The sequence below is a fragment of the Lepidochelys kempii genome, chromosome 8 (genome assembly GCF_965140285.1).
Source record: "Lepidochelys kempii isolate rLepKem1 chromosome 8, rLepKem1.hap1, whole genome shotgun sequence".
In the NCBI taxonomy this organism is placed as follows: Eukaryota; Metazoa; Chordata; order Testudines; family Cheloniidae; genus Lepidochelys; species Lepidochelys kempii.
The window spans coordinates 18,192,478-18,216,400 of NC_136387.1; the positions used below are offsets into that span (position 1 = coordinate 18,192,478).

The 23,923-nt window shown below is 41.6% G+C and overlaps 2 protein-coding genes across 6 annotated transcripts in view; both read right to left on the minus strand.

Moving 5' to 3' along the window:
* Positions 1 to 23,923, minus strand: part of LARS1 (leucyl-tRNA synthetase 1) — a 117,609-nt gene that overhangs the window by 47,247 nt on the left and 46,439 nt on the right. For 2 of the 5 annotated variants that reach the window (XM_073355722.2, XM_073355723.2), the window contains exon 31: positions 22,795 to 22,927. In XM_073355722.2, coding sequence (XP_073211823.1) covers positions 22,795 to 22,927 — 133 coding nt within the window. Of the gene's footprint in view, positions 1 to 14,553; positions 14,835 to 16,812; positions 17,486 to 18,461; positions 19,927 to 22,794; positions 22,928 to 23,923 lie in introns of those variants that run through there. The other 3 variants (XR_012160238.1, XR_012160239.1, XM_073355724.1) reach the window with 3 other exon arrangements.
* PLAC8L1 (PLAC8 like 1) lies at positions 631 to 13,135 on the minus strand. The gene is made up of 4 exons (XM_073355729.1): positions 12,343 to 13,135; positions 8,198 to 8,331; positions 2,086 to 2,222; positions 631 to 867 (listed from the first exon to the last, which is right to left on the minus strand). Exons 1-4 carry the CDS (start codon positions 12,465 to 12,467, stop codon positions 724 to 726), a joined length of 540 nt encoding a protein of 179 aa, XP_073211830.1. The 5' UTR covers positions 12,468 to 13,135; the 3' UTR covers positions 631 to 723.

The following is a 23,923-nucleotide window of genomic DNA, read 5'->3' on the forward strand; positions in this document are numbered from 1 at the left end:
TCCTTTCCCAGCTACTCTGGGAATGTGGTTTGAGTTTGGGACTCTAGCTAGGACTACCATGGCTGTCTCCCTGTACCCATCACCATTTTGACACCCGATTAAAGGGAGATCTATATCTCCCTTCTTTGCCTCCAGCAAAACTGCAGTAACCTACAAAGGACTGTATTAATAATACTTTTAGTACTAAGAGAGTTTTCCTCCAAGGATCTCAAAGTGCTTTTCAAAAGGAGGGTGAGTATCATTAGTCTCATGTTTAGGAGATGGGGAAATAGAATCACAGAGAGACTAAGTGAGCCGCTTAGGTCACACTGTGAGTTGTTGGAGAAAGAATCCATTTCCTTCCACTTCCAGTTTCATGCCCTATTCACGGCACTGTGCTTCCTCCCTTAAATGTGTTCCTATTCCTCTATAGCCTTTTCAGTTGCAGTGATTTTGCCACTGCTGCTTTGCTAAGGAATTGCATGCAAAATGCTTTGCATTAGGATTCCAGATCTCTGTGCCCAGAGAGGGAGGTCATCAACTGCGCCATACTTCAGAGCAGGCCCTAGGAAATTTGCAGCTGAGGCGGTTAGGTGTTATATCACGGTTTAACATACACAGCCTTGCAGGATTATTAGAGAGCCTTTGCTGTAAGACACAAATGCATTTTATTTCTAAAAATAAAGTATTTTACATTGGCAGGAGGGGGAAGTATCATGAGTCAAGCTTTCTGGCTGGGAATTTTTAAACTAGGGTATCTTTAGCTGTAGGAGCAGTGTTTATTTCATAGATCTGGGTCGTAGCTCTCCTCTTCAGCTCTCGGGCCACTTGGCAAACAGCAAAAGGCCAGCAGCAATGAACTGCCATCCAGTCTTCACACAGGGTTCCCTAGGGAAAGCAGGAAGATCATTTCACACAAATGGAATGATCGTGAAGCAGCTTTTCTGCCTCGCTATGTGTTTCCTATTCTAATCACCCTATAGTAAGAATGAGTTGCTGGGCCTGATCCGGACCTAAATCAACAAGTTACTCTGGATGTATGCTGGGGTAAATGAGATCTGATTTGGGCCCAGTGTCTAACAGGATCTTTTCTAATCTGTTGGCCTACAGAAGATTTAGGATCTGTCTACACTGCAAGCAGTGTACCATTTTAATCTAGCTAGCTCAGGTACTGGATAGCAGTGAAGCCACAGCAACATAGACTTCAAAGGCTAGCTGCCCGGATAATTGCTGAGGGTCCTGGGCGGGCTTGTACAGCCCGTATTGAAGCCCATGCTGCTGCAGCTTCGCTGCTGCCAGTACGCAAGCAAGCTAGATTGAAGCTAACCTGGCTCCGTCTACATGAGCTGCAGTTACACCCCCTGCATTGCAAATGCAGACATAACCTTAGGCTCTGACCTTGCACGGTGCTGAGTGCCCATGACTCCCATTAATGCCAATGAGATTTGAGGACACTCAGTACCTCATAAGCCCTTAAAGTGCCTCTCCACATGGTTTGAACAATGTTTTTTGTTCCCTGCCTATCCTGATTACATAGCAATGAATATTTTACAGCATCAGCTCTGGGCTATGTAAATTTACAGCAACAAAAACAACAATCCCCACCCACCTACCCCCACAGTTCTGTTCTTCCAAAGTACTTTAAAAAACGTGAGTAGTTGCTTGGAATGGGCATTCTATCATAAATCAAATGCTGCCTTTGCTTCCCTGCAAAGAGAAAGGGCATTCTTGAGGTTTAATGTATTAGTTCTGCTTTAAAAATGCAAAATGCATCTGAACAACAGATTTTCAGATCACAAAAGAGTTTGGCTAGAGGACCCCGTTCAAACCCTAGCTGAAAATAAGGGAGGAGGAAGGCTAGTGAGGTGCTGAGCTCCTTGTTCTCAGGATCAGGCCCCAAGTGAATTTTTTACATTTGCAGAATTTCTACATCATCAATATTCAGTGGCACACTCCAGCACACTAATCCCATTTGACCACGTCTACAGATATTAAACTTGTTCTGCAGTCTCTCTTTTGGGAACAGGAGGAACATGCCTCTTAGCATTATGTAAGCTGCACAAAACAGCCTTCCCCCCCTTCCCCAACACACACACAAAGACTTACTCGTATCTTGTATTTCTCTCTGGCGCCGACTCTCAACGCTAAGGTGGAACCTGGCAGCAATGGGAAACACAGGCACTCCTCATAGTGCCTTGCAAGGTTGCATTCTAGACATGGACTACACAAGGCACCACAGACACCTGCCAGTAACCACAATCACAGGAGTGCTGTAGGTTCACACTTAACAAGAGGTAAACGGCACTTTGAAAATAACCTGGAACATTCATTTCATTCTAATAGCCTTGTCCTCTTGGGGATAAGAGCGTTTTAAACGGGACTTCACAGAATTCTAGCGAACCCTACACTAGAAGGGAGGTGGTGGCTTTCCAATGGCTTCTTTCTGTGGGCAACTCACATGTGTCCCATCTTCTCTTCCCAATCCCCTCGTGCTTAGTTCTCAACATGTAGCTTTCTGCAGAACACCAGGTACAGTTTAATAAGTCACAGTTTGATAATCACTACACTACTTGGCCCAGCAGGTCATTTTTGGTTCGAATGTCTATGGATCTATGAGCTATGCTATCTTCAGCCAACCATTGCTAACAAGATGCTGCTATGGTTTTACTGATCAGCATGGATAGGGGTTTTAATCTTTGAGCTAAAATAATCAATGCAGGTATACAGTGGATCACCCACCCCCATAAAAGCAGTCTATAGAACACTTTTCTAACACTAAAGGCCTTTTTATACTACTGTTCCAACCACAGCAGAAGATACAGCTCCCCTGTAGTGCAAATGAGCCCTAAATCTCCAAAAGAGGGATGAACTGACAGCAAAGCTTAAAATGCATTGTATTCAAAATATCTTTCCAGACAGCCCATTTGGCTTCATTTGTTTTTCCTTTTTAAAATTCTTGAAAAAAGTAAATTCAACAGCATTGTTATCACACAGTTTCATGCAATTCATTGAAATGTCTTTTGTTCTCAAATCAGGAGTAAAAGCACCTAGGATAGCGTTTGTCTATAGCAGAACGATAGCACAAGTGCTCACTACAGGGAATCATTCATTTAATTTCTTTGGTGACTATAGATACAGTATTTTTCGATAAAATATACTAGTTCCTGTTCTGTTAAGTGTGGTCGATGGCCCCCTTTTTAGGAAATCTTCACATTAATCTCAGTGGAAGCCTGAATCTGTAATTACTTTAAATATTATGCTCTGAAGATGACAAAAACTGAAAGAAATAAATAGTCCAGCCACAGCCCTCAACTCACCTCATCTGGGAGCAGGGTACTGGCTAAGACAACAAAATCAATGTAAATGATCCCAGGTGACACAGCAGGAGAAACTAAACAGAGTTCTTCCTCCAGAAGGGTATTTTCACCAGTGGCTGAGAGCAAAACTTGAAAGCCAAAAATGAATCCCCAGTTCTATCTTCAGCTGAGTAGTGATGTCAACCAAGTCTTGCAACCCATTTCTAAGGCCCAAGCAACCCACCCAGAAATTGGAATTAAAAAGCCCTGCCCCCCTCAGTGTAGAACTCCACTGATTTTAGTAGAGTTGACAGGTGTAAATGAGGGCATAGTTTGACCTCATACCTGCATCCAAAGCTCAGCTGAGCTACCTTCAGACAAATAAGTCAAAGCAGCAGCAGGTTTCTGAGAACATGCATATCAGCAGTATAGTTCCAGCTGCTCCACTGTGAATTTAAGTTCATTGATCTATTGAACAATTGCAAACACATTCATATGCCTGTTTGTTCCATCAACTGGCATTATAAATACTTTTCCCATAAAATAAGCCGCCCTGGCCTTTAGAGTTGTGTTCAGAATAAAATTCAGAGCACTAGCTCACAGTGAGCAATATGAAGCACCTTGTGCCTTTGAATCTGGCTTTGCTCCAGATTGCATTCTTACTGCAAATTAATAGCGAGGATTTGCTACTGTTGACATATTATGAAAGAAAGCTAAAAGGACAAAAGAAAACAGAAGAAAATAGTAAGCAAGAGAAAATAAAGACAAGAAAACCTGAAGTGCTATTAAGGAAATAAAACATCAAAAGAAACAAAGGAAAAACATTGCTATTAGTTGTTTACCTTCTGTTTAAAGGATTCGAAATTTCTGCAACAATTTTTTTTCTTTTCTTTTTTTTTTTTTAAGTTAAGGCAAAGAAACAATTTCTTTTTAAAGATCAGAGGGAAAATGATGCATGTTTAGGATTCCATGGTGTGTCAGACTAAGACACAGAAGGCAGGTTCATTGCCTTTTTTAATTTTTAGCAACTGCTTATACACAAAAGAGTTTGTTTTTTTTAAAAAAGCCATGTTTACAAATATACTAGCTCTCTCAGTCAGGGATGGCAGGAAGCCATTGATTAATGGCACCTAGTTAGTGCTTGTTAGGGTTCCCTCCCCACTCTGAACTCTAGGGTACAGACGTGGGGACCCTCATGAGAGACCCCCTAAGCTTATTTCTACCAGCTTAGGTTAAAAACTCCCCAAGGCACAAATTCTCCTTTGTACCTGGGATTAGGTAACGCTGCCACCACCAAGTGATTTAGACAAACTCAGGGAAAGGACCACTTGGAGTTCCTACTTCCCCCTAATATCCCCCCAAGCCCCCACACCCCCTTTCCTGGGGAGGCTTGAGAATAAACAAGATGAGCACAGACCAACCTTGGGATTTTTAGGACACTAAAAAAAACCCAGATTCTAAAAGAAACAGAACTTTATTATAAAGGAAAAAGGTAAAAGAAGGACCTCTGTAAAATTAGAATGGAAGATAATCTTACAGGGTAATCAGATTCAAAAACACAGAGGATTTCCCTCTGGCCCAAACTTTAAAGTTACAAAAAGAAAACCAGGAATACACCTTCCTCTCAGCACAGAGAAAAATGCAAGCCAAAACAAATATAAGCTAACGCATTCCCTTGCTAGTACTTACTAATTCTAATGGAGTTGGATTGCTTGATCTGTATCTGGCAAGCACCCAGAACACACACAGACCAAAACCTTTTTCTGCCCCACCCCAGATTTGTAAATATCTTGTCCCCTTATTGGTCCTTTTGGTCAGGTGCCAGCCAGGTTACCTGAGCTTCTTAACCCTTTACAGGTAAAAGGATTTTGTGCCTCTGGCCAGGAGCGATTTTATAGTACTGTATCCAGGGAGGTTGTTACCCTTCCTTTATATTTATGACAGTGCTATAAGCCATGGAGATAATGCAAACTCTCACTGTAACACAGGAGGGGAGGATGACAGGAGAACTACTAGTTGGCCAAATCCTTTTTGATGCTGAGCATCCCTGACTCCAGCCGACTTCCATGGATGATGATGGTACTGAACACTATTCAGGGATCTAGCCCAACTACATTTAAATTTTCCCGTATGACGGCTAATAACACTGACATTATGAGCGGCTGTAGCAAAAGGAGTTCATTCGGCAGCCAAGATTTAACATAGCAGTAGTAGAGAGGGGCTTATGTGTTCTATTCCTCGCTTAACATAATTTATGACCAAATTAAGTAAGGGAGTAAAGAGAGTATATTTCCTTAAATGTCTTCCACCCACTACATGCAAACCCATAGGCACACCCACATTACAACTCTGGGTTATCCTACCATTTTCTGGTTGGTTGGAAGGGGACTCAAGTCCAAAGAAAATGGAAAGTTGAAAATAATGAATTTTCACTTTTCTGTTATTTAATTAAACTGAAATAAGGGAGGAGGTGGAAAGGGGCTGTATTTCTGGCTTTAGCGCTTATCATTTCAACCCCTCGGTGGCATCAGGAACTCCAAGTGCTATATGTGGATATGCCACCATGTAAGTACATTTATTCTCTCTAATTGAAAAGAATTGGCAGAATTAAGGCTAGTTTAATTTTGGGCAAGTTTAAGGATTGGTTTTCAAATAGAAATTAATACCTTCTGATCCTCCTAAATGAAGACATCAAAGCCCTTGATAGACATACAGGAACTTAGTCTAACATGAGGCAAAGATATCATCCCCACTTTGCAAATGGGGAACCTGAGGGACAGAGAAGGTAAGCGACTTGCTGGAGTTTACGATCATGATACACCATGTCTTTGGAAGAGCCAGGAGAAGAACTCATGATTCCCAAGTGCTACGCCTTAACGACTCAACAGTCCCTGCTTCCTTCCTTCACACAATTACACTAGCTTTTCAGCTCTGGAGAATAGCCCTTTTTCAATTCATTTGGTTTTTTAAATCAAATTCTGTCTAATTTAGGTACTTGTCTGGCCCTGATCACCGGAGTATCTGGGCACCTCACACTTTGTAACATATTTATCCTCCCAATGAATGGCAGTGCTATTATCCCCATTTTACAGATGGAGATCTGAGGCACAAAAGGTATGTCTACACAGCAACTGGGAGAGCTGCTCCCAGCTGCAGTGCAGACATACCCAGGGAGGCTAACGATATGTCTACACTGCGACCCACAGCACGAAGTCTCAGAGCCCAGGACAATTGACTTAGGCTTATGGGACTCAAGCTAAGGTGCTCAAAATAGCGGTGTAGATGTTCAGGCTCAGGCTGGAGCCTAGGCTCTAAAACCTGGTGTGGGAGGAAGGTCTCAGAGCCCTGGCTCCAGCTCAAACATTTACACTTTTATTTTTAGCCCCACAACCTGAGCCAGAGTCTATTGACCCAAGGCTCCAAGATTCAGTGCCCTGGGTTTGTTTGTTTTTTTTGCAGCACAGACATACACTGACTAGCTCAGTATCACACAGGAACGGAGTGGGGGAAAGCTGGGACTTGAACTCAAGTTTCTGGCTAGCGCCTTAACCACTAGACCATCCTTCCTCTCTGAACTTCTGTTCAAAATGTGTTTAACACACAGGTAATCCAGTAACATGCATCTCTCACAGTACATACTCTATCTTACAAAATGGGGCATTCTAGTCATCAGATGGAATAGCATGCCTTCCTATTGGTGAGAGTAACTGCTCTTAAAATGGTAACTTTCAGAATCAATTCTCCTTTGACAAGGATTGTTCTCAATATTCTAGAAACTATCTTCAAGAACTGATCAAATATTTAAAGCTATTTTGCAACTATGGAAGAAAAGTAGATGGGGGGGTGTCTTGTTCGGGGGTCTTTTGATACTGAGTGTGTTGGCACCAGAAACTACAAACTACTTCCACAAACAATATGGCTATAAGCAACTCACTAATGCACAAGAGCAAACTGATTTGGCTGGACATATCTAGTCTTTCAGAACCATCTTCCCTGGTTCTCTCAAGTACTAATGTGGTTTAATTCAGCCCGCAGGGCAGGAAAATAGACAGAGCCCATTTAGCTCAAACCTGCTACAGGACACCCCTCCCTCTCTTCTTTCTGGCAAAGGAAGCAGCAGCCATTCAAATTAGGGACCATTCCAAATGCAGGGTAGTTGTGGTAACCACTGTCACAAGTACAATTAGCGTAGAGATCTCACTTTGATCCCATCATTTGCTCACACTATAAATCACCATGCAATATGATAGGATGGGTATTCCCTGTTCAGAAAAAGGCACAGAACTCGCAAATGCAAGTCAGCAATGGAGTTCATTAGCAGGGCTGTATAGAGGAAGCTTGCAGGATACACCACATAAACCAAAGGGGAGGGTGTGTGCAAAAGATTCTTTGTAACTATTTACAAATCCTTAATGAGTTCCTGCATTATGTGAGCTAATACTTTGTTCTGTTAGCCACTAATTTACATGGAGCACAAGAAAGAAACAGAAACATGGAACAACTAAGGCCTCTGTGACTGGCCTTCTGTAGCTTTCAGCTCCTGAATTGGACTCAGGAGAATTGGTCTATTCCTGACTTTACCACTGATTCACTGCGTTAGCTTCAGTAAGACATTTAATCTTGCAATGCCTCAGTTTCTCCACTGACAAAATGGGACAATAAAATACACCCAACCTTTAGAATCCATGAAAGAGGTTTCCCTCACAAGCATTATTTGTTTTTATGATTTGACTATTGATTTCTTGGGACTCTCAGTTATACTAATTTCATTACCCCTAAACCAGCCATGATGGATGGTCTGATCTTCAATCTCCAGTGTCTGGTAGCTGCTCTATAAAAGTCTTTTGTTTTCCTCCCCGTATTACTTGAATTCACCCCCAAAGGAGGAATTAAAGCAATGATAAAACACTGCAAACTCTTACAAACACTCTTGTCACTGCAGATACCAAAGAGACCAGTGGTCCAGTCTCCTCCGGTCCGTATGACTGTTGTGACGGTGGACGTGCCAACCCCATGAGTCGGCTGAGTTGTCACGGGCTCTGTTGTCTTTTTGTTCCTGATTGAAAAAAAAGCAATAAAATAAAAAAGGGAGGCTGGGCTTTTACCACCAAGGTTGCTCATAAATGAAGCTATCCTAAGTTTGACAGAAAAAAAAGTGGATTTCATTATTTTAGTGCTACCAATTTGCTTTATGGCTATCCCCTTTTGCAGTTTCGTTTCTCTCTGCTTCTGTTGCTGCTGCTCTCTAGCCACTCAGAGTGCGGCAGAAAATATAGCTGATCACCAGTGCCCTTCAGTCTCTAGCAAACAAAGAAATGATCAGAAACCAAGTACTTCAAGTGCAAATACACAATATCCATGCAGGTTTCAGCATCCACCAGTCAAATCACTGCGATTTACCTCTTTAATGTTAACGCTTGAAATCTGTTCCTAGCACGGACCTTTCATCCTTATGATGAATGTATCAATGCATTCATCATTTCACCAAAGGGGGTTTTCAAGGGCTGAGCTACTGGTACTGATTTTTTGCTGAGTGGAACGATTTCATTTGCGTGCTGAAATGTATCATTCTTTCCTTTTTGGACGTAGCATGAAACTTGGCTTCTGAGCCAAACCCAACTTCTTTCCAAAGTAGCATTGTGAGCAACTCTTCTGGTGGAACATCTAAGGCTGCATTCTATGCTGCATCTTCCAAGAGGTGCAGCCTGGAAGACGCCCCCAAGGGGTGCAGGGGATGCCAAGGTACCTTTAATCCCCCTTTGTACCACCCAGACTGTGCCTGCAGCCAGTGATGCAAGCCCCAAGTTATGACAGCATCCTCACAGTTATCTGCAGGGATCTTTGCGGCTCAGAATGGTAGAAGTACTCAGTGCTACAGCCACTTCCCTTCCTTTTGCCAACACCCTGGTCTCCCCCATGCCATGTTCCCAGCCCTGCTTCTTACATCAGGGAGGTTGGACTACAGGGAGAGAAATCAGATCTCATGCTTCAGAGATTCAGCCAATTGCCTGCAGGGTCAGGAAGGAATTTTTTCTCTGATACACAATTGGCCAGATGTATTCTAGGGTTGTTGAATGTTTTTATTATTAATATTATATTATTATTATTATTATTTTGCCTTCTTCTGAAGCACCAGAGACTGGCCGCAGCTGGAGCCAGGATGACAAACGGAGAGGACCAGTGCTCTCAGGTGGCACAGAGAATCCTCTTTTTTAGATGCCTGGCTAGTGTGTCTTGCTGATATGCTCAGGGTCATACAGATCATCAGATTTGGAATCAGGAAGGAGTTTCCCCCCATGTCAGACTGGCTGGGACCTTGGGAAAGTTTTGTCTCTCTCTCCAGCAAGGGTTGTAGATCATCTGGGCACGTCTTACCTAATCTATTTCCTGACATTGCAAGGGCCTCAAGCAGTGGTACCTCGGTCTCTCATGTTCTCTGCCTATGGCACACAATGGTTTAGTTTGCTGAGGAATGAAATGCTTTTGTCTAATGAAAATCACTAGGCTCAATCTCAATGCATCAAATCATAGAAATGTAGGGCTAGAATGGACCCGAAGAGGTCATCAAAGCCCAGCTCCAGTGCTGAGGCAGGGCCAAGTAAACCTAGACCACCCCTGACAGGTGTTTATCCAACCTGTTCTGAAAAACTTCCAATGATGGGGATTCCACAGCCTCCCTTGGAAGCCTAGTCCAGAGTTTAGCTACCCTTATAGTTAGAATGTTTTTCCTAATATCTACCCTAAATCTCCCTTGCTAAAGATTATGCCCATTACTTCTTATTTTCAGTGGACCTGGAGAAGTGACCACTGTCTTCCTTATAACAGCCATTAACATATCTGAAGACTGTTAGCTGGTCTCGCCTCAGTCTTCATTTCTCAAGACTAAACAGGCCCAGTTTTTTTAACCTTTCCTCATAGGTGGGGTTTTCTAAACCTTTTATCATTTTTGTTGCTCTCCTCTTTCCTAAAGTGTAGTGCCCAGAATTGAACACAGGACTCCAGCTGAGGCCTCACCAGTGCCCAGTAGAGTGGGACAATTACCTCCCATGTCTTACATAAAAACACTCCCCAGAATATTAGCCTTTATATAAGGGTATCTGGGTGAAAATTCATAGACTGTGTTAAACAGGTGGTCAGACTAGATGATCTATAATGGTCCCTTCTGGACTTAAACTCTATTAAATCAATGAAACTAGGACCATGTAAACTGGCATTATTAAGCACCTCCAGCATTGGGGGAATTTGCTGCAGGGCTTAGGTGGCACCTTTACAGCCCAGCCTACATGGCATGGTAGCAGCAAAAACAGAGGCCAGAGTGGGAACCAGAATCTGGCTCCCAGGTTTATTTCATACAAATGGAGTGTCAGACCAGAGTGGTTCAATCCCCATTTAAAAACCAAAAGTTGGCAGCAACACCCTTGCATGGATTTTTTTAAATTATTTATTAAAATGCTCCACATAGTAATTAATTTTCCCTAGGTTCAATAATGTTGTTCCATTTGCTTTGAAATTGAAACTGCAAGAACCTTAATAGAAAGGGATTGAGAGGTTGACTAGTTTCTCTGGACTTCTGGTGAGGTAACGCTGCTTTTTCCTGAACGGCTTTTTTTTTATGCTTCTTGCGGCAATGCTACCTCAATAAATCACAACAGTTAAATCTCCACTATAGTATCCTCTGGGAATTATTTTTTCCACCCCCTTTCTCCAGCAGTGGAAGAACACAGCAGTCTCTATGCTGTGCTAAATCAGGGAAGCGGTCCTTCACGCCAATATTAATAGGTTCTGCTATTAAACTATATAACTCAGGAGGGAGCCTGTATCAATCCTCAGCATTTCTTAATGTTATTCTTTGTGAGAACACACAACAATCCGCTGATAATTTGGTCAATATTTTGACCATATGGGATAACGCACACTTAAATTAGAAATGGCAGCAAGGTCTCGTTGACATGGACCTAAGAGCCAAGAACTCCTGGGGCCCAGCCACCCTCTTCCACAGAAAGTCCCACAGGAAGGCATCCTGTGGCAAGCCAAACACTGTAGAAATCAGGGGTCTGCTGGAGAATTAGATTCAGGTGCATGGAGGCCCTGTGCCTCCACACTGGATTTGGGATCCACTCCTTCCATGTTGCCAGGTACTCTTGTACCTTGGGTCAGTATAGAGGGGCTCTGGTTCATGAAGTAATATAGATGTTGGCTAGATCAGTGCTTGAGTCGTGAATTCTCTGCAGAGTTGCTGGAGCGAGGCCTGCGGGTTGTAGGGCTCTCTCAGCCTCATTCCCAGCCCCATGGAAGCATGAGGAAGGCGCTGTAGAGACAATTAACACACACATGCATACAAGGGGGTAGATCGTCTCCATGTGGGCCAAGGAAGGCCAGTCCAGGCCCTGAGCTGTAATCCCAGTTTTGCACTGATGCTTCTCAGGCAAGACTCAACCGCAGTGTATCATGCCATCATTTCCTATGCTATAAAATGGGGATAATGCTTATCTATCCCACACAGGCAATTTGAGAGTTGGTCAGTATTAACGCAGAGCCATGTGAAAGTGCAAAGCACTACATAAAAATTAAAAATGAGTATTTGCAAGTGTGCTCACTCATGGCGGTTTCCTAAAGGGGATTCTTTTCCTACTCAGCAGCTGATTTGTGTGTCTCATTAACATTTAGTTGATGATTTCAGCTTGTTCCTAATCTCAGTGGAGAATAAATCCAGCAAAGGTCAAACGATCTTGCTAACCCAATAAGACACTACTGAAATATATCCAGGAGTGGTTTAATCAAAATTTGGATTCTGGGTGCTTTTTTGGTGCCCCATGCAGCCAATGGTTCTCTCTTCATTGGCCGTGGAGGCCTAAAAGGACCAATCAGCTTCTCAGCTGAAAGCCACATGGGACTGAATAACAAGGAAACCTCTCTAAGACTTGTGCCAGACTGAATCCTGTGCAGAGCACTATACAGCAGCAAGCACATTTCTCATCACCTGTAAAATATATTTTTCTTTTTACACACAGTTTATTTATAATGCCAACTGCGACGTGAAAGGCAGGCACCTTATTTTATTTCTTACCGTACAGCAGAAAGAAAAAAGGTCCCATCTTCAGGTGTTATTAGGGAGAGGAGAAGCGGCGCTTGGATCTCGGGCAGTGGGGCCGCCTCAGTCACACTGAAGCAGCGACTTCCCAAGCAGTTCATTTGGGGTTGAGGGGAAGGAGAGAGAAAAATTCTCCTTCTCTGTTGAATTCAGAAGTGCCTCAAGGTTGTTCACAGCTGAATGCTGATGACATCATTGCATGCTCAGGCCTGAGGTCACAATGGGGTCCCAACAGCTGAAACAACCCCCAGATTAGAAAGTGAAACCGCCTCCTCCCCCAGAAATTACACTTACACACACACACACGTCTTTACGTGAAATTTGAAGATAGCCCTTCTGCCTCTAAACTTTAGTCTTTTAGTCTAAAGCATGTCTGTTGTGGATGGGAGAGTCCTTTAAAATGATGAATGACTGGAGATACAGACCTGAAGTTTAAAGTGATGGAAAATAATCCAGACCCCCTTGATTAAGAACTGCTAATCAGTGCCCATGTATGTTTTTGCCACAGATGTGATTCAATGGCGAGTGGGCCTATAGCTCCAGCTAAGAAGAGTATAATGGTATAAATATCAGATCCAGTAGTATACCACCTTTCCCACAGCCTTTCCCACTACTACTACTACTGTTATAGTATACAACTAATGATATATTATTTCACAGTGTTTGAAGAAATCTCTCAACAATTTACCAAAAGCAATGTGAGAAGACAGTTGCTAAGGGTATGTCTACACTTAAAACACTGCATCTGTGCCACTGTAGCACTTCAGTAAAGATGCTACCTACGCCAACAGGAGGGTTTCTCCAAGAGGTGGCAGCTAGGTCAATGGGCGAATTCTCCCATAGACCTACCGCTGTCTACACCAGGGCTTAGGTTGGTTTAACTGCATGCTCAGGGGTGTGGATTTTTCACACCCTTAAGCAACATAGTTATACTTCCCTAATTTCAAAGTGTAGACCAGGACTAAGGCTGGAGGAGGGAGAAAAAGTGGGGGAAGGGGCAAAAAAAAAGCTACAGTTTAATGCTGGCTGACCGCTCTGAAAACAGAGTATTCTACCAAATCAAGTTTGAAGGACAGAGATAAACCAGGCACAGGAGGAATTAAGTGCAAACAGATTTAATGCCTATGTAAGGCAGCCAGGAGTTCGTGCTCATGATTTTGTTTAAGCTATTCCCTGTTAAAGCTTGCCTAACCCCCATTCTCCCTGTAAGGCAAAGTCATCCCAAAGTTTTGCGAATAAAACGGGGAAATCTAACACATTAACAAATCCCTTTATCTTGTCACTAACTTTTATCAGACATAAATTGGCCAAAGTATTCACATTACAGGCCCACAGTTCACATAGGAAGGGTTGGTTTCTTGCCTCCATTAGAGAAGGCCTCCCACACTGCCCCCGGTTATGTTAATTTAGTTTTTGGCAGGACCCATGTAAAAGATTGTTGATATTGGAGTTTTCCTTGAATCTTATAAGATGGGCACCTGATGGGGGGAATCAAGCCACATTTGTGTCATTTTGAAGAGGACTACAGCAAAAGAGGAAATCTATTTTCAGTTTTGAGTTTATTTTTAGATTGCTGAAATCTATGCACAATTTGGCATGTCATCCAATCTGTGATGGCTTTAAGTAATGCAGCCATAATAATTTGCATGTTTATAGAACTTTTCAGGGGATCTCAAAGTTTTAGAAACATTAATGAAGCCTCACAAAACTCCTGAGAGAAAGGAAGGTATTTTAATACTATTGATAAAGATAGGGAAACTGAGGCACAGAGGAATTAAGGAAATTTGCCCAAGGCCACATAGCAAGTAAGTAGCAGAGCCTTGATCGTTATTCTGCTCTATACCACTGGACAACACTATACATTAGCATGAGCAAAAAATTGCTCATCAGTGTTTTTTAAAAGCAATTCCCTGTTAAAGCTTACCTAACCAAACTTTTTCCAGTAAGGCTATGAAGAAGGCACAGAGTTTTGCTACTAACATGGAGAATCTAATACTAACAAATCTCTTTATATAGTCATTAGTTTTTATCAGACAGAAATTGCATACATAGCTTCATAACAGTGACATCTCCTGGAAACAAACAAACAAAACAAGTCTAGGAAGAATAATCAGTTTAGTTTGTCTGGACTGCAGGAACCTTGAGCAAATGTGAAGCATATTTGTCTTCGTTTTTTGCTTCACAATGAAAAGTACAAGATTTTCCTCCTAGAGGCCTTCTTTAAAAAGCAAATCAAAACATTATTTCAATGTGCAATATCAGTCTAAAATCTTCTTTGTTCTTGCAATAAGCTTTAATACAAACACAAGCTGTTAAATGACGAGGGTCAAGAAGCAACCTTTGCTGTTAGAAGGTTTTGGATCAAATCCAGTCTGCCCTGCTTATCTGGTTGTCAGTCCACACTGCTTCAGGATTATTTATTTATTGGCTTGCTTGGTTTCCAATTTCTGGAGCCAGCCAGGGTGATTCTAGACAAGGAAAGCATCTGTTTAAGAAAACTTTTTTGATCATCTCCATTCTACACTCTAGCCTGAAACTCAGCTGGGCTTTTTGGGGGTTGTTGCCTATAACATCTGTAGTTATTTGCAGCAGCACCCATTCGTTACTTCCACCTGGATATCCTCCAGAGCTGGTGGAAAGGTTTTAGGCCTTATTCCAAAGGAGGAGACTTGTAATGTAACAACAACCTATAGGAACAGCACAGAAGGGTCAGCTTTAGTATATCACCCCATTCCTGGGGTAGCACCTAAACCTTTAGCATTCTGACTTGAAGTTGGTGTCAGTGTTATGAACTGGGACCATGGGGGCACATCTGGAAATACTTAATTGTGCTTCATTCCTTCTCTGTTCATTAAAATCTCAATTTTCAGTATCAGACCCAAAGCTGCTTAAGGAAAGTCAAACAAGTTGTGACATTCAGAGCCCTGACAATCTGCTATAAACTATTTGCTATAAATAGGTAAGAAAAAATAATTCTGAGTCTAAAAAAGTGATTTTATCCGACAATTGAGCCTGAAAAACCTGAAGAGTAGGAGGAAGCATTAACATCCTACAAAGGTTCTCCTAAAGTGGGATGTATTCACAGAGACATCGGAGAGGAGAATGGGTGTATGGAGATCTTTTGAAAAAGATCCAGTGTCAGAGGTAACTCCTGCAAAACACCAAATTGGTTGTGATGTGCAAAGTCTGTTTATTCAAGAGCCCTTTTCATAGACTCAGAAGAATTCTTTGAAATGTATAAAAAGCCCATTGCAGTGTTCAATATACACCTGTGTGAAATTAGGAAGCCATGAATTAAAGACTGTATTTCATGAGGATAATGAATGTAAAGCAAAGACTGTACCCTGACAATGCAAGGTGTACTGAGTCTGTGGCCTGCATTGTGCAGGAGGTCGGACTAGATGATCATAATGGTCCCTTCTGACCTTAATATCTATGAATCTATGAGTCTTGAGCTAACAGAAGCAGCAAAGAGCACAATGGCAATCAAGACTTAACACCTTGAGCTGACCAAGACATTATAAATGGGGGGTGGGGGGAAATGATCATTGCTAACACATGGAGACAGGGGCTATTAATGGAAGCTCACAGAGGGACTGACATGATGCTAGGGCATGACAAAAAGAGGATGAAATCATGCACTGTCGGTCTGAGTAGATGGCATGAAAGTTTTTCCTGCTTGATTGTAACTAAATAGCCAGACCTAGTTAGTCATGTTTACTGCATTGTTTGTCTAACTATAGGTTATAGGTGATGCTGGAGATTAGCACAGCGAGACACTTATGAGAGAAGGCAACTGAGAAGGCAGGCAGAATAAAAGCAAAGTGAGAGCCTGAGCTATTGAGGGTGCGAGAAGTGGGTTTCATGTCTCAGCCGCATAAGGCCCAACATAATCTCACTGGTCAACTAGATCTGTTTTCATTGTCCTTGGCTTCCTCACCGTTTGTTATTCCCAATCTTTTTACCTTTTAAGGCTCCTTATCTCGTTTCCCTCACTCTCTGATTTGTACTACTCTCTACCAGCAGCACTCTGCTATATATACTGCCCTAAGCCACCAAACCTTGAACAAACAGGTAGAGAGGTAGGAGACCAGGAGAGGAGAGGATCTCAAACTCAGTGAGGTCACAATGTCAAGAAGAGGAAAAGTGATCGTGTCAAAAGCAGCAGAGAAGATTGAGGAGGATGGGGATGGTGTAGACAACCTCAGATTTGCTGATGAAGGGGTCATTGGACCTTATTCAGTCAGTTTACATACGTATTTACATACCTGTGCCTACAATATACAGCACATACTTATTACTACTTTGATCCTACCCACTTTTATGAACACACCTATTTCTTTTTCCTGAGTATAACTCCATCAAAAGCATGGAGTCTTCTGAGTATTTATTTCCTTGGTTGGCCAAAAAAATCCGAGTCTTATTGTCAGTGTTTTATATACTTACACAAACATAGGGGGTTTGGTATGCAAGTCTCGCTGGATATTTATAACTTTGTGCCCTGGTTGCTGTAATTCCCTCTCCAGCATATATAAGCTTCAGAGCAGGTTCCTACTGCTGTGATGACAAGCATTCAGCAGGCACTGTAATTGCACAGTTAAAATAGTTCATTTTCTTACTGACAAGCCCTAGTTAAAGAGGCGTTAGGAGGCAGCCTGGTTTCCTGAAGAGAAACAAATCAAAGCACAAAGAAAAAGGTGAGAGAAGGACCAGTGTCTTTCACCCTCAGCTAGGGTGACCAAATAGACAGTGAGAAAAATCGGGACGGGGGTGGAGCGTAATAGGCGCCCATATAAGAAAAAAGCCCCAAATATTAGGACTGTCCCTATAAAAATCGGGACATCTGGTCACCCTACCCTCAATCCCCTTTTCCACATTGGTTAATAAGTTATTGAAAAAGATGGCGGCTGCCACTCTGCCCAGGTTTTTGGACAGGATATTGGAAAGGAAATAGAAATGGCTTGGATTATTATTTATTTTAAAATACTTCAGATTTTTTCTATGTGAGTTCTTGAAGACCTCTGGCACAGCAGCAGTAAAGCCCACATTTCTTCACATGCTCGGTCATGTCCAGAAGAATGGTGCCAAGTACAGCCGAGTGACGTTTCTCAGCCATTTTCTGTTGCAAAAAAATGAAAAATTTGGGTCAACCTTTCGTGAATTCCTGTCGATTGTGCCAAACTGATTTGGTTGAAAGAGCCTTTAAACAATTTGAAGGGGATGGGGGGGGTGGGAAATCAGAACATCTTGTTTCAACCTCTTTGAAACAAAAACAATTTGATTTTTCAATTAAAAATGGGTTGGGGTTTTTTAAAGTAAAAAAATGCTCAACATTGAAATGAAACATTTTGTTGCGGATCGAACAAAACATTTCTTTTGACCCAAAACAAAAGGTTTTCTTCAACTTTTCACTAAAAATTTTTCATTTTGGATCAACCTGAAATGAATTTTTTTCAGAACTGTCAGAGAACCCCAAAAAACCGCTCAATTATTTGCACAGCTCTAGTTCTGAGCAGTTGACCCTGGCTACCTCCACTTGGAAACCATCTGATCTTCATACCATGAGGGATTTTCCAAGATAAGATTTACAACACAGAGACTGGGACATGGAGATGAACATAGAATCTAGGGTAGCTTTGACCAGTCTCGCTGACTGAGGTTCTAGAGGCTCTTTGGCCTGTGACCTTACAAGTTGGACTCATTCCCCCCTGCTGACTTGTAAAGAGGGGAGCTATAGAATTCATCTATGATAGCTGAGATCATTAGTTACTCCCCGCTGCTACATCAGCTGGTGATAAATGGAGGAAACAAATAGCACCCATTCTAAAACAATGGTATTGGCTCCCGGGTTCAGTGCAAGGCTTTGCCCCATAAAGCCTAGTACAGCTGAAGTAGAGCCTCTCTCCTTGAATTCTGCAGTGGTAGCCAGCTTCAAGTTAACAATCCCTGCGGGCCAGGCATGCTCAGTGGGTGGCCCTCAGCTATGGAACTTATTTCCCGCAGTGGTGTGAGGGTGAATCTTTAGGGATCAATACAAGGCCCATTTCTCAAACATTTGCTTGGTGGGGCTTGGAAGGATTAGTGGCAAAGGAACGTTTGTTTATATTGGTTGAGGTTTATTGGTATATTGCTTTAGTTCTCTCTACAGAGGCAAATAATGTACGGCTAATTTCATTTGTAAATGCACACTGCCATGGTGAGAGGGGACATCATGTACATTAAAAATACACATCATAAGATGGGACAATGAACCGGGAGACAAGGAAAAAAAACGACATGGCAATATTTAACTCTCATGATGATTGTCTTAGACTAATACACTATCCCCTTTATTTTCACCCCCATTATAAATTTGATCTTCCTTTGGTAAGATGCTAAGACAAGTGCAGTATCAGAAGTTGTGAAACTCAGTCAAAGACTGATTGTATAGAACAAACTATCCTATCTCTGCCTGCCACCAGTGACCTTTATTTAAATACAAATCTGCACAGGCAAATTTTGTATGTGTAAGATTTCTAAAGCAGTTTGTGTGGATCCTCAAGTCTAACATAGACCCTTTTCTCTAGATGAGCTGAACATACTTTATAGTACTGTTGGTGCCTTATGTTAGAACAGCTCATTTTTAAAAAACAATTTGGTATTCCTGGATTACCAAAAGCCAGGATTGTTCAAACTGAAACTGTTTAGGAAAAGGACACTTCATCTCTCCACTTAAAAACAGTTCTATAAACAATTTTAAGAACAGAATAAAGTGCAAGACCTTAACTAACAGCATCTTGCTTGAGGTACATCTCAATTCTTAGTATCAATACTTACCTATTATATTTTATATTCACTGAGGAAACTTCCATGTATGCTTTCGTTGAGGGGTCCTCACTATGCAATTCCTTCTGAGCTACAGGTCCATATAAAAATCCATTGCACTGTGCTTAAAGCTCCACCCAATCTTTGAAAGAGTCATCAGACAATGAAAGTAAATGCAATTTTTCCGCTTTCTATTATTTTTATCAATCTATCCATAAGAGATCTGATCACCTTCTATGTACAGAAATCAGTATCTAGCAGATAAGAATAATACCATGTAAAGATTTGTCAAATACCAAAAAGCTGAGGAGCTCTTGAAAAAGGTAAATTTGCTGTCTCAGCATTTGGGAAAATTATTTCTTTCAAGAAAAGCCAAGGGGAAGGCAGAAAATGTTTATTATACCTATATTTAAAAGATTTTGGGGCCGTGCAACAAAAGATTTCTTTTAAGAAATGACAGTTATCTTGGTCCATTACAGATGTTTTCAAAGCCACTCTGGAGTTTTAAAATATCATATTAACCCAGGATCAAGCTGGTGTAGTCCACAATTTAATGAATTAGATAGACAATTGTGTCGCCGATATCCGCTGTCAGCCCGTTCTCGGTTATGCAAACCCGTTTCTCAGCCAGGTCTAGGTGGAAGACAGCTTGCTCTAAAATGGGAGTTTTCTCTGCATCTTCTTTTCCAAGTACAGGAACACGACGGGGGCCCAGCACAGGATCATCAAATCGCATTAGTTTTACTTTAGAGAGCTCTACAAAAGAGTTGACAATTCTCACGTCACAGGAGTCTATACCCAGGTTAGTGTTTCACCCATACTAACCAGAATGGAGGTCTTTAATTAATAATGGGCCCTTCTAAGGCACCTTTCTTCAAAGAAATGCACAACACTTTATAAACACCAATCAAGCCTCAACAGCCATACGAGATATGTACTGTGACCATTTTACCAATGGGCACAGAGGTTATACAACTTGGTCACAAAGTAAGTTGCTAGCAGAACTGGGAACAGAACCCAGGAGACCCGATTCCTAAAACTCAGCACTGAATGACATTAGCTGCTTTTTCAGCAGCTATTACAGACCACAAACAGTACTTCGCATCTCAAGAGCTTTACTAATGAGCCCAGAAACTAATTGTCGAATAAAGCTCTCTCCCACCACTAGCATTCATCAGATAGAAACTCCTCAGGTACTTGCTTAACAGTGATATCTCCTAGAAACAACAAAGATCTGGAAGAATCATTGATGTACTCTCTCAATTGTTTTTGTTCATTTCAAACAGCTGCAGGACTCTAGTTAACAGTATGTATGAGTCCAAAATGTATTTTCTTTTCTATTTGTACTTTGCCATGCACATTACCTTGCACTTCTTCCTCGGAGAATTTTTTTTTTAAATACTGTTTCCCTGTGCATCAATATAAAATGGTCTCTTTGTTCTTGAGATACTACAAATGCAAGCTGTTAAATCACATGGAAACAGAAGAAGCCTTGGTGTTACAAGCCTGTAGACCAAGTCCAGTTTTCCCTCCATATCTGGTTGCCAGTCTGCACTGCTTGAGGTTTCCTTGTCTGGCTCTGGAATTAGCAAAGTCTCCAGGCAAAGGAAAGCTGCTGTCCCTTTAAGAAAACTGTCAACATAGGAGCCTGAAATGTAACATTTTTCCACCGATGTGTTTGATGGCCACAGTATTCTCCAGTAAGTAAGTCAGTAAGGAGAAACTAGGAATTGCTAAACAAATCAATTTATCACTGTAAACTGGAGAAATACTTGTTTTAAGTGAAAATTAAAAGGAAAAAGTAATCTCTAAAAAAATGCTGCCCAAAAGACCTCTGAAATTATGCTACTTACAAAGCACTTTTTATTGTCAAGGCACTATAAAAATATTAATTAAATCAACCTTTACAGCACCAGTGGGAATAGCTATTATCCCCATTGTACAGATAGCCTCTCTGTACCTCAAATATGCTAAGGAATTTGCTCAAGGCCATACACTAAGTCAATGGCAGAGCCGGTAGGAGAACATAGGGTTTCCTTTCCTCCATTCCATTTATGCATCCGGTCCCTCTAACACTTATAATGGGGGGATGCTATATTGCAACATAAGGCAGGAGTCAAACAAAAGTCATAAGGCTATATATGTGAAAAGCAAAGAATCAAGAACAGACACTGAATCACATGAATATCAGCAGCAACCTTGGAAGTCTCCAAGAGAAAGTTTGTGGAGGTTACTTTGGAGACAATTTCTCTAAATAGGAAACCACACAAGCACAGCACATTGGGAATTTGAGATGGGCATAGAGTCGGTGGGTTTTTTGGATTTGTTTAACACACATTTTAACTTTACCATGACCCACTTTTTCATTGTTGAAAACCACCCTGAGCTGCTACAGGAGGTTGCAGCACCTACATATTCCCTCTTGATGTTTATGTGACACAGCTACCTCTTAAGCTATTCTAAGGGGGGTGGAACAGAACAGTTTACCTGCAGAATCTGGCTCCTAGGTGACAAAATGCATTTGTCTTAATGCCTTCACACTGCAGCTCATTCCTGCCAATGAACTCTAAGGGCTTTCCGAAAGATTCTGCTGGTACTTTTCCCCTATTTCTTTTAACACTATAGAGTCTGAAATTTAAAAAACTCTAAAATAAGGCATGTCGTGTATTAAGAAATGGGAGGGAATGGATGGCTCAGGGGACTTGTAATGGAATATTGAGCCTTTCACATTTAGGCCACTGGTTCCAATTTAGCAGAGGTCAGTAGCAACTGATAGACCACTGGGCAATTTTTGAGTGGTCCCTATTTGAAATGAACTAATGGCTTCTGTCTAGGTTCTTAGAGGACAAGTGTTCACATTATAAATCATGATATTGTAGTTGGCACTGTTTGGCCTTCATGTCAACTGTCTTAACTAAGTGGCTTAAGCATGAGATGCTCTATGACAAAGAGCTCCCTCCCTGAAGATTGTGTCTGTAGATTGGGTATTGGTAAGGATATGGGGTGTAGAGAAGCTTTGCAGGATAAAGAAAAGCTTTGAAATGTCCATCTGGCACCTTCTCCTCAATGAATTCATTTAAAATGTCTAAACAGAAAATAAATTGCAATCCGGCAATTCTCTTCAGAGGGCTCTAACCTAGGATGCCCTCACCCTCCCAGAAGAAGCTCCATATAGCAGACTATTGGACCATTAAACCCCCCTCTTGGAAATCCCTGGCACAAGAACACATCCACTGTGCAAGTCACTGATAGAGAGTAAGTGGCTCTTTTGGCGGAGAATAAAGGACTAACCCAGGAGGGAAGACAGTGCTTAGTAAGGGTGCATATCAGAGGCACACTCTTTTGCTTGTCAATAATGCCTCAGCTTCTGTAATTTTACACCTCAAAAGGAGTATGCACCCTGCTTTATTCTGTATTCACATTCACTGAGCACAGAGCTCTTTGCTTCTTACTAAGCAATTATTAAAACAGGCCAAATTTCAGAAAGAGATTCCTGTCGATAATGAAAACCTGCCAAGCTGCCTCCTGTTTCCCAATGTCTCCTGGGAATTCTAGAAAACTGCACAATTGTTCGAAGACTGCCTGGTTGAAATGTGATATCTGTACTTCCAAACCAGTGTTTACCTTTGATTCCTCTGTCCACCTTCATTAAACGCCTGATTATTGCATCTCTACCATCTCCTTGCCTGACTTCGATTTTTGTAGAGAAGTGGCCATTAGATGGTTGGGGGTTCACCAAAAATAGAGATATGCTGGGCTGTAAGACATTAAAAATAAACACATTTGTAAAAAATCATGCTTTTTGTGGGTAGAATCACACAGGAAGCATGCAACCAGCAAGGGAACAAAGAAGTGTCCGGCACCCAACTGCATTCTAGATGGACAAGAAAATCTTTTATTCAGAAATACTGAATACCAGTGGATGGATGCAAGCACCATCACAGACCTAAAAAAATAAACTACAGCATATGTATAAAAATGTTTATTGTTTCTTTAAATACACTCAAATGTTTTGCTTTTAAGATATCCAAATAGCCATATTAAATTATTATAACTAGCTTAAGGATTGGTACAAAGTAGCATTACAGCGAACTTCACTGAGCTCCACGCCTTATAACTCGCTCTACCTCTCAAAGATTTCACTACAGAGAGGTGTAATGAGGTCTCAATTTACAGGCCTTTGTTGTTTTCACAAAATGCAATGCAGTATAGTAGTACATTATTGCAGTTATCATAATCAAAATCACAGCACATTTTGTGATGCATCGAATAAAGAATAGCACTTTCCATGTGGGAGCTCAAATTTCTTTAGACCCTGAGCTTTGTAATACCCTAAATAGATAGGGTGAGTAATAACTCCATTTTACAGACAGAGAGAGGTGAAGCGAGACTTGCCCAAGCCCACACAGGATTTTCATGACAGAGCCAGGAATAGAACCAAGGGCTCTGTACTCCCAAGTCTTGACCCTGTGCTTTAGCCACAAGATCATGCATCCCTCTCTAGCAAGTGTTATTCTTGTGCACTTGTGAGTGAGTGAGTGTGGTGGGGGAAAGGGCAGGGGGGTGTTCCTCCAAATTCAGTCACCTGTGATGAGTCTCCCAGTTAGTGTCAATTAGAGAGGTTCTACTGAAAGTAAACTTAAGATAAGACACAATCACAGTCATGTTAAATTCTACATCTAAAGAACAAAACAAGCATCACTTCTTTAAGTTAATTCAGTGCTTGCGAGAGGCATATTGGATCAAAAACAGA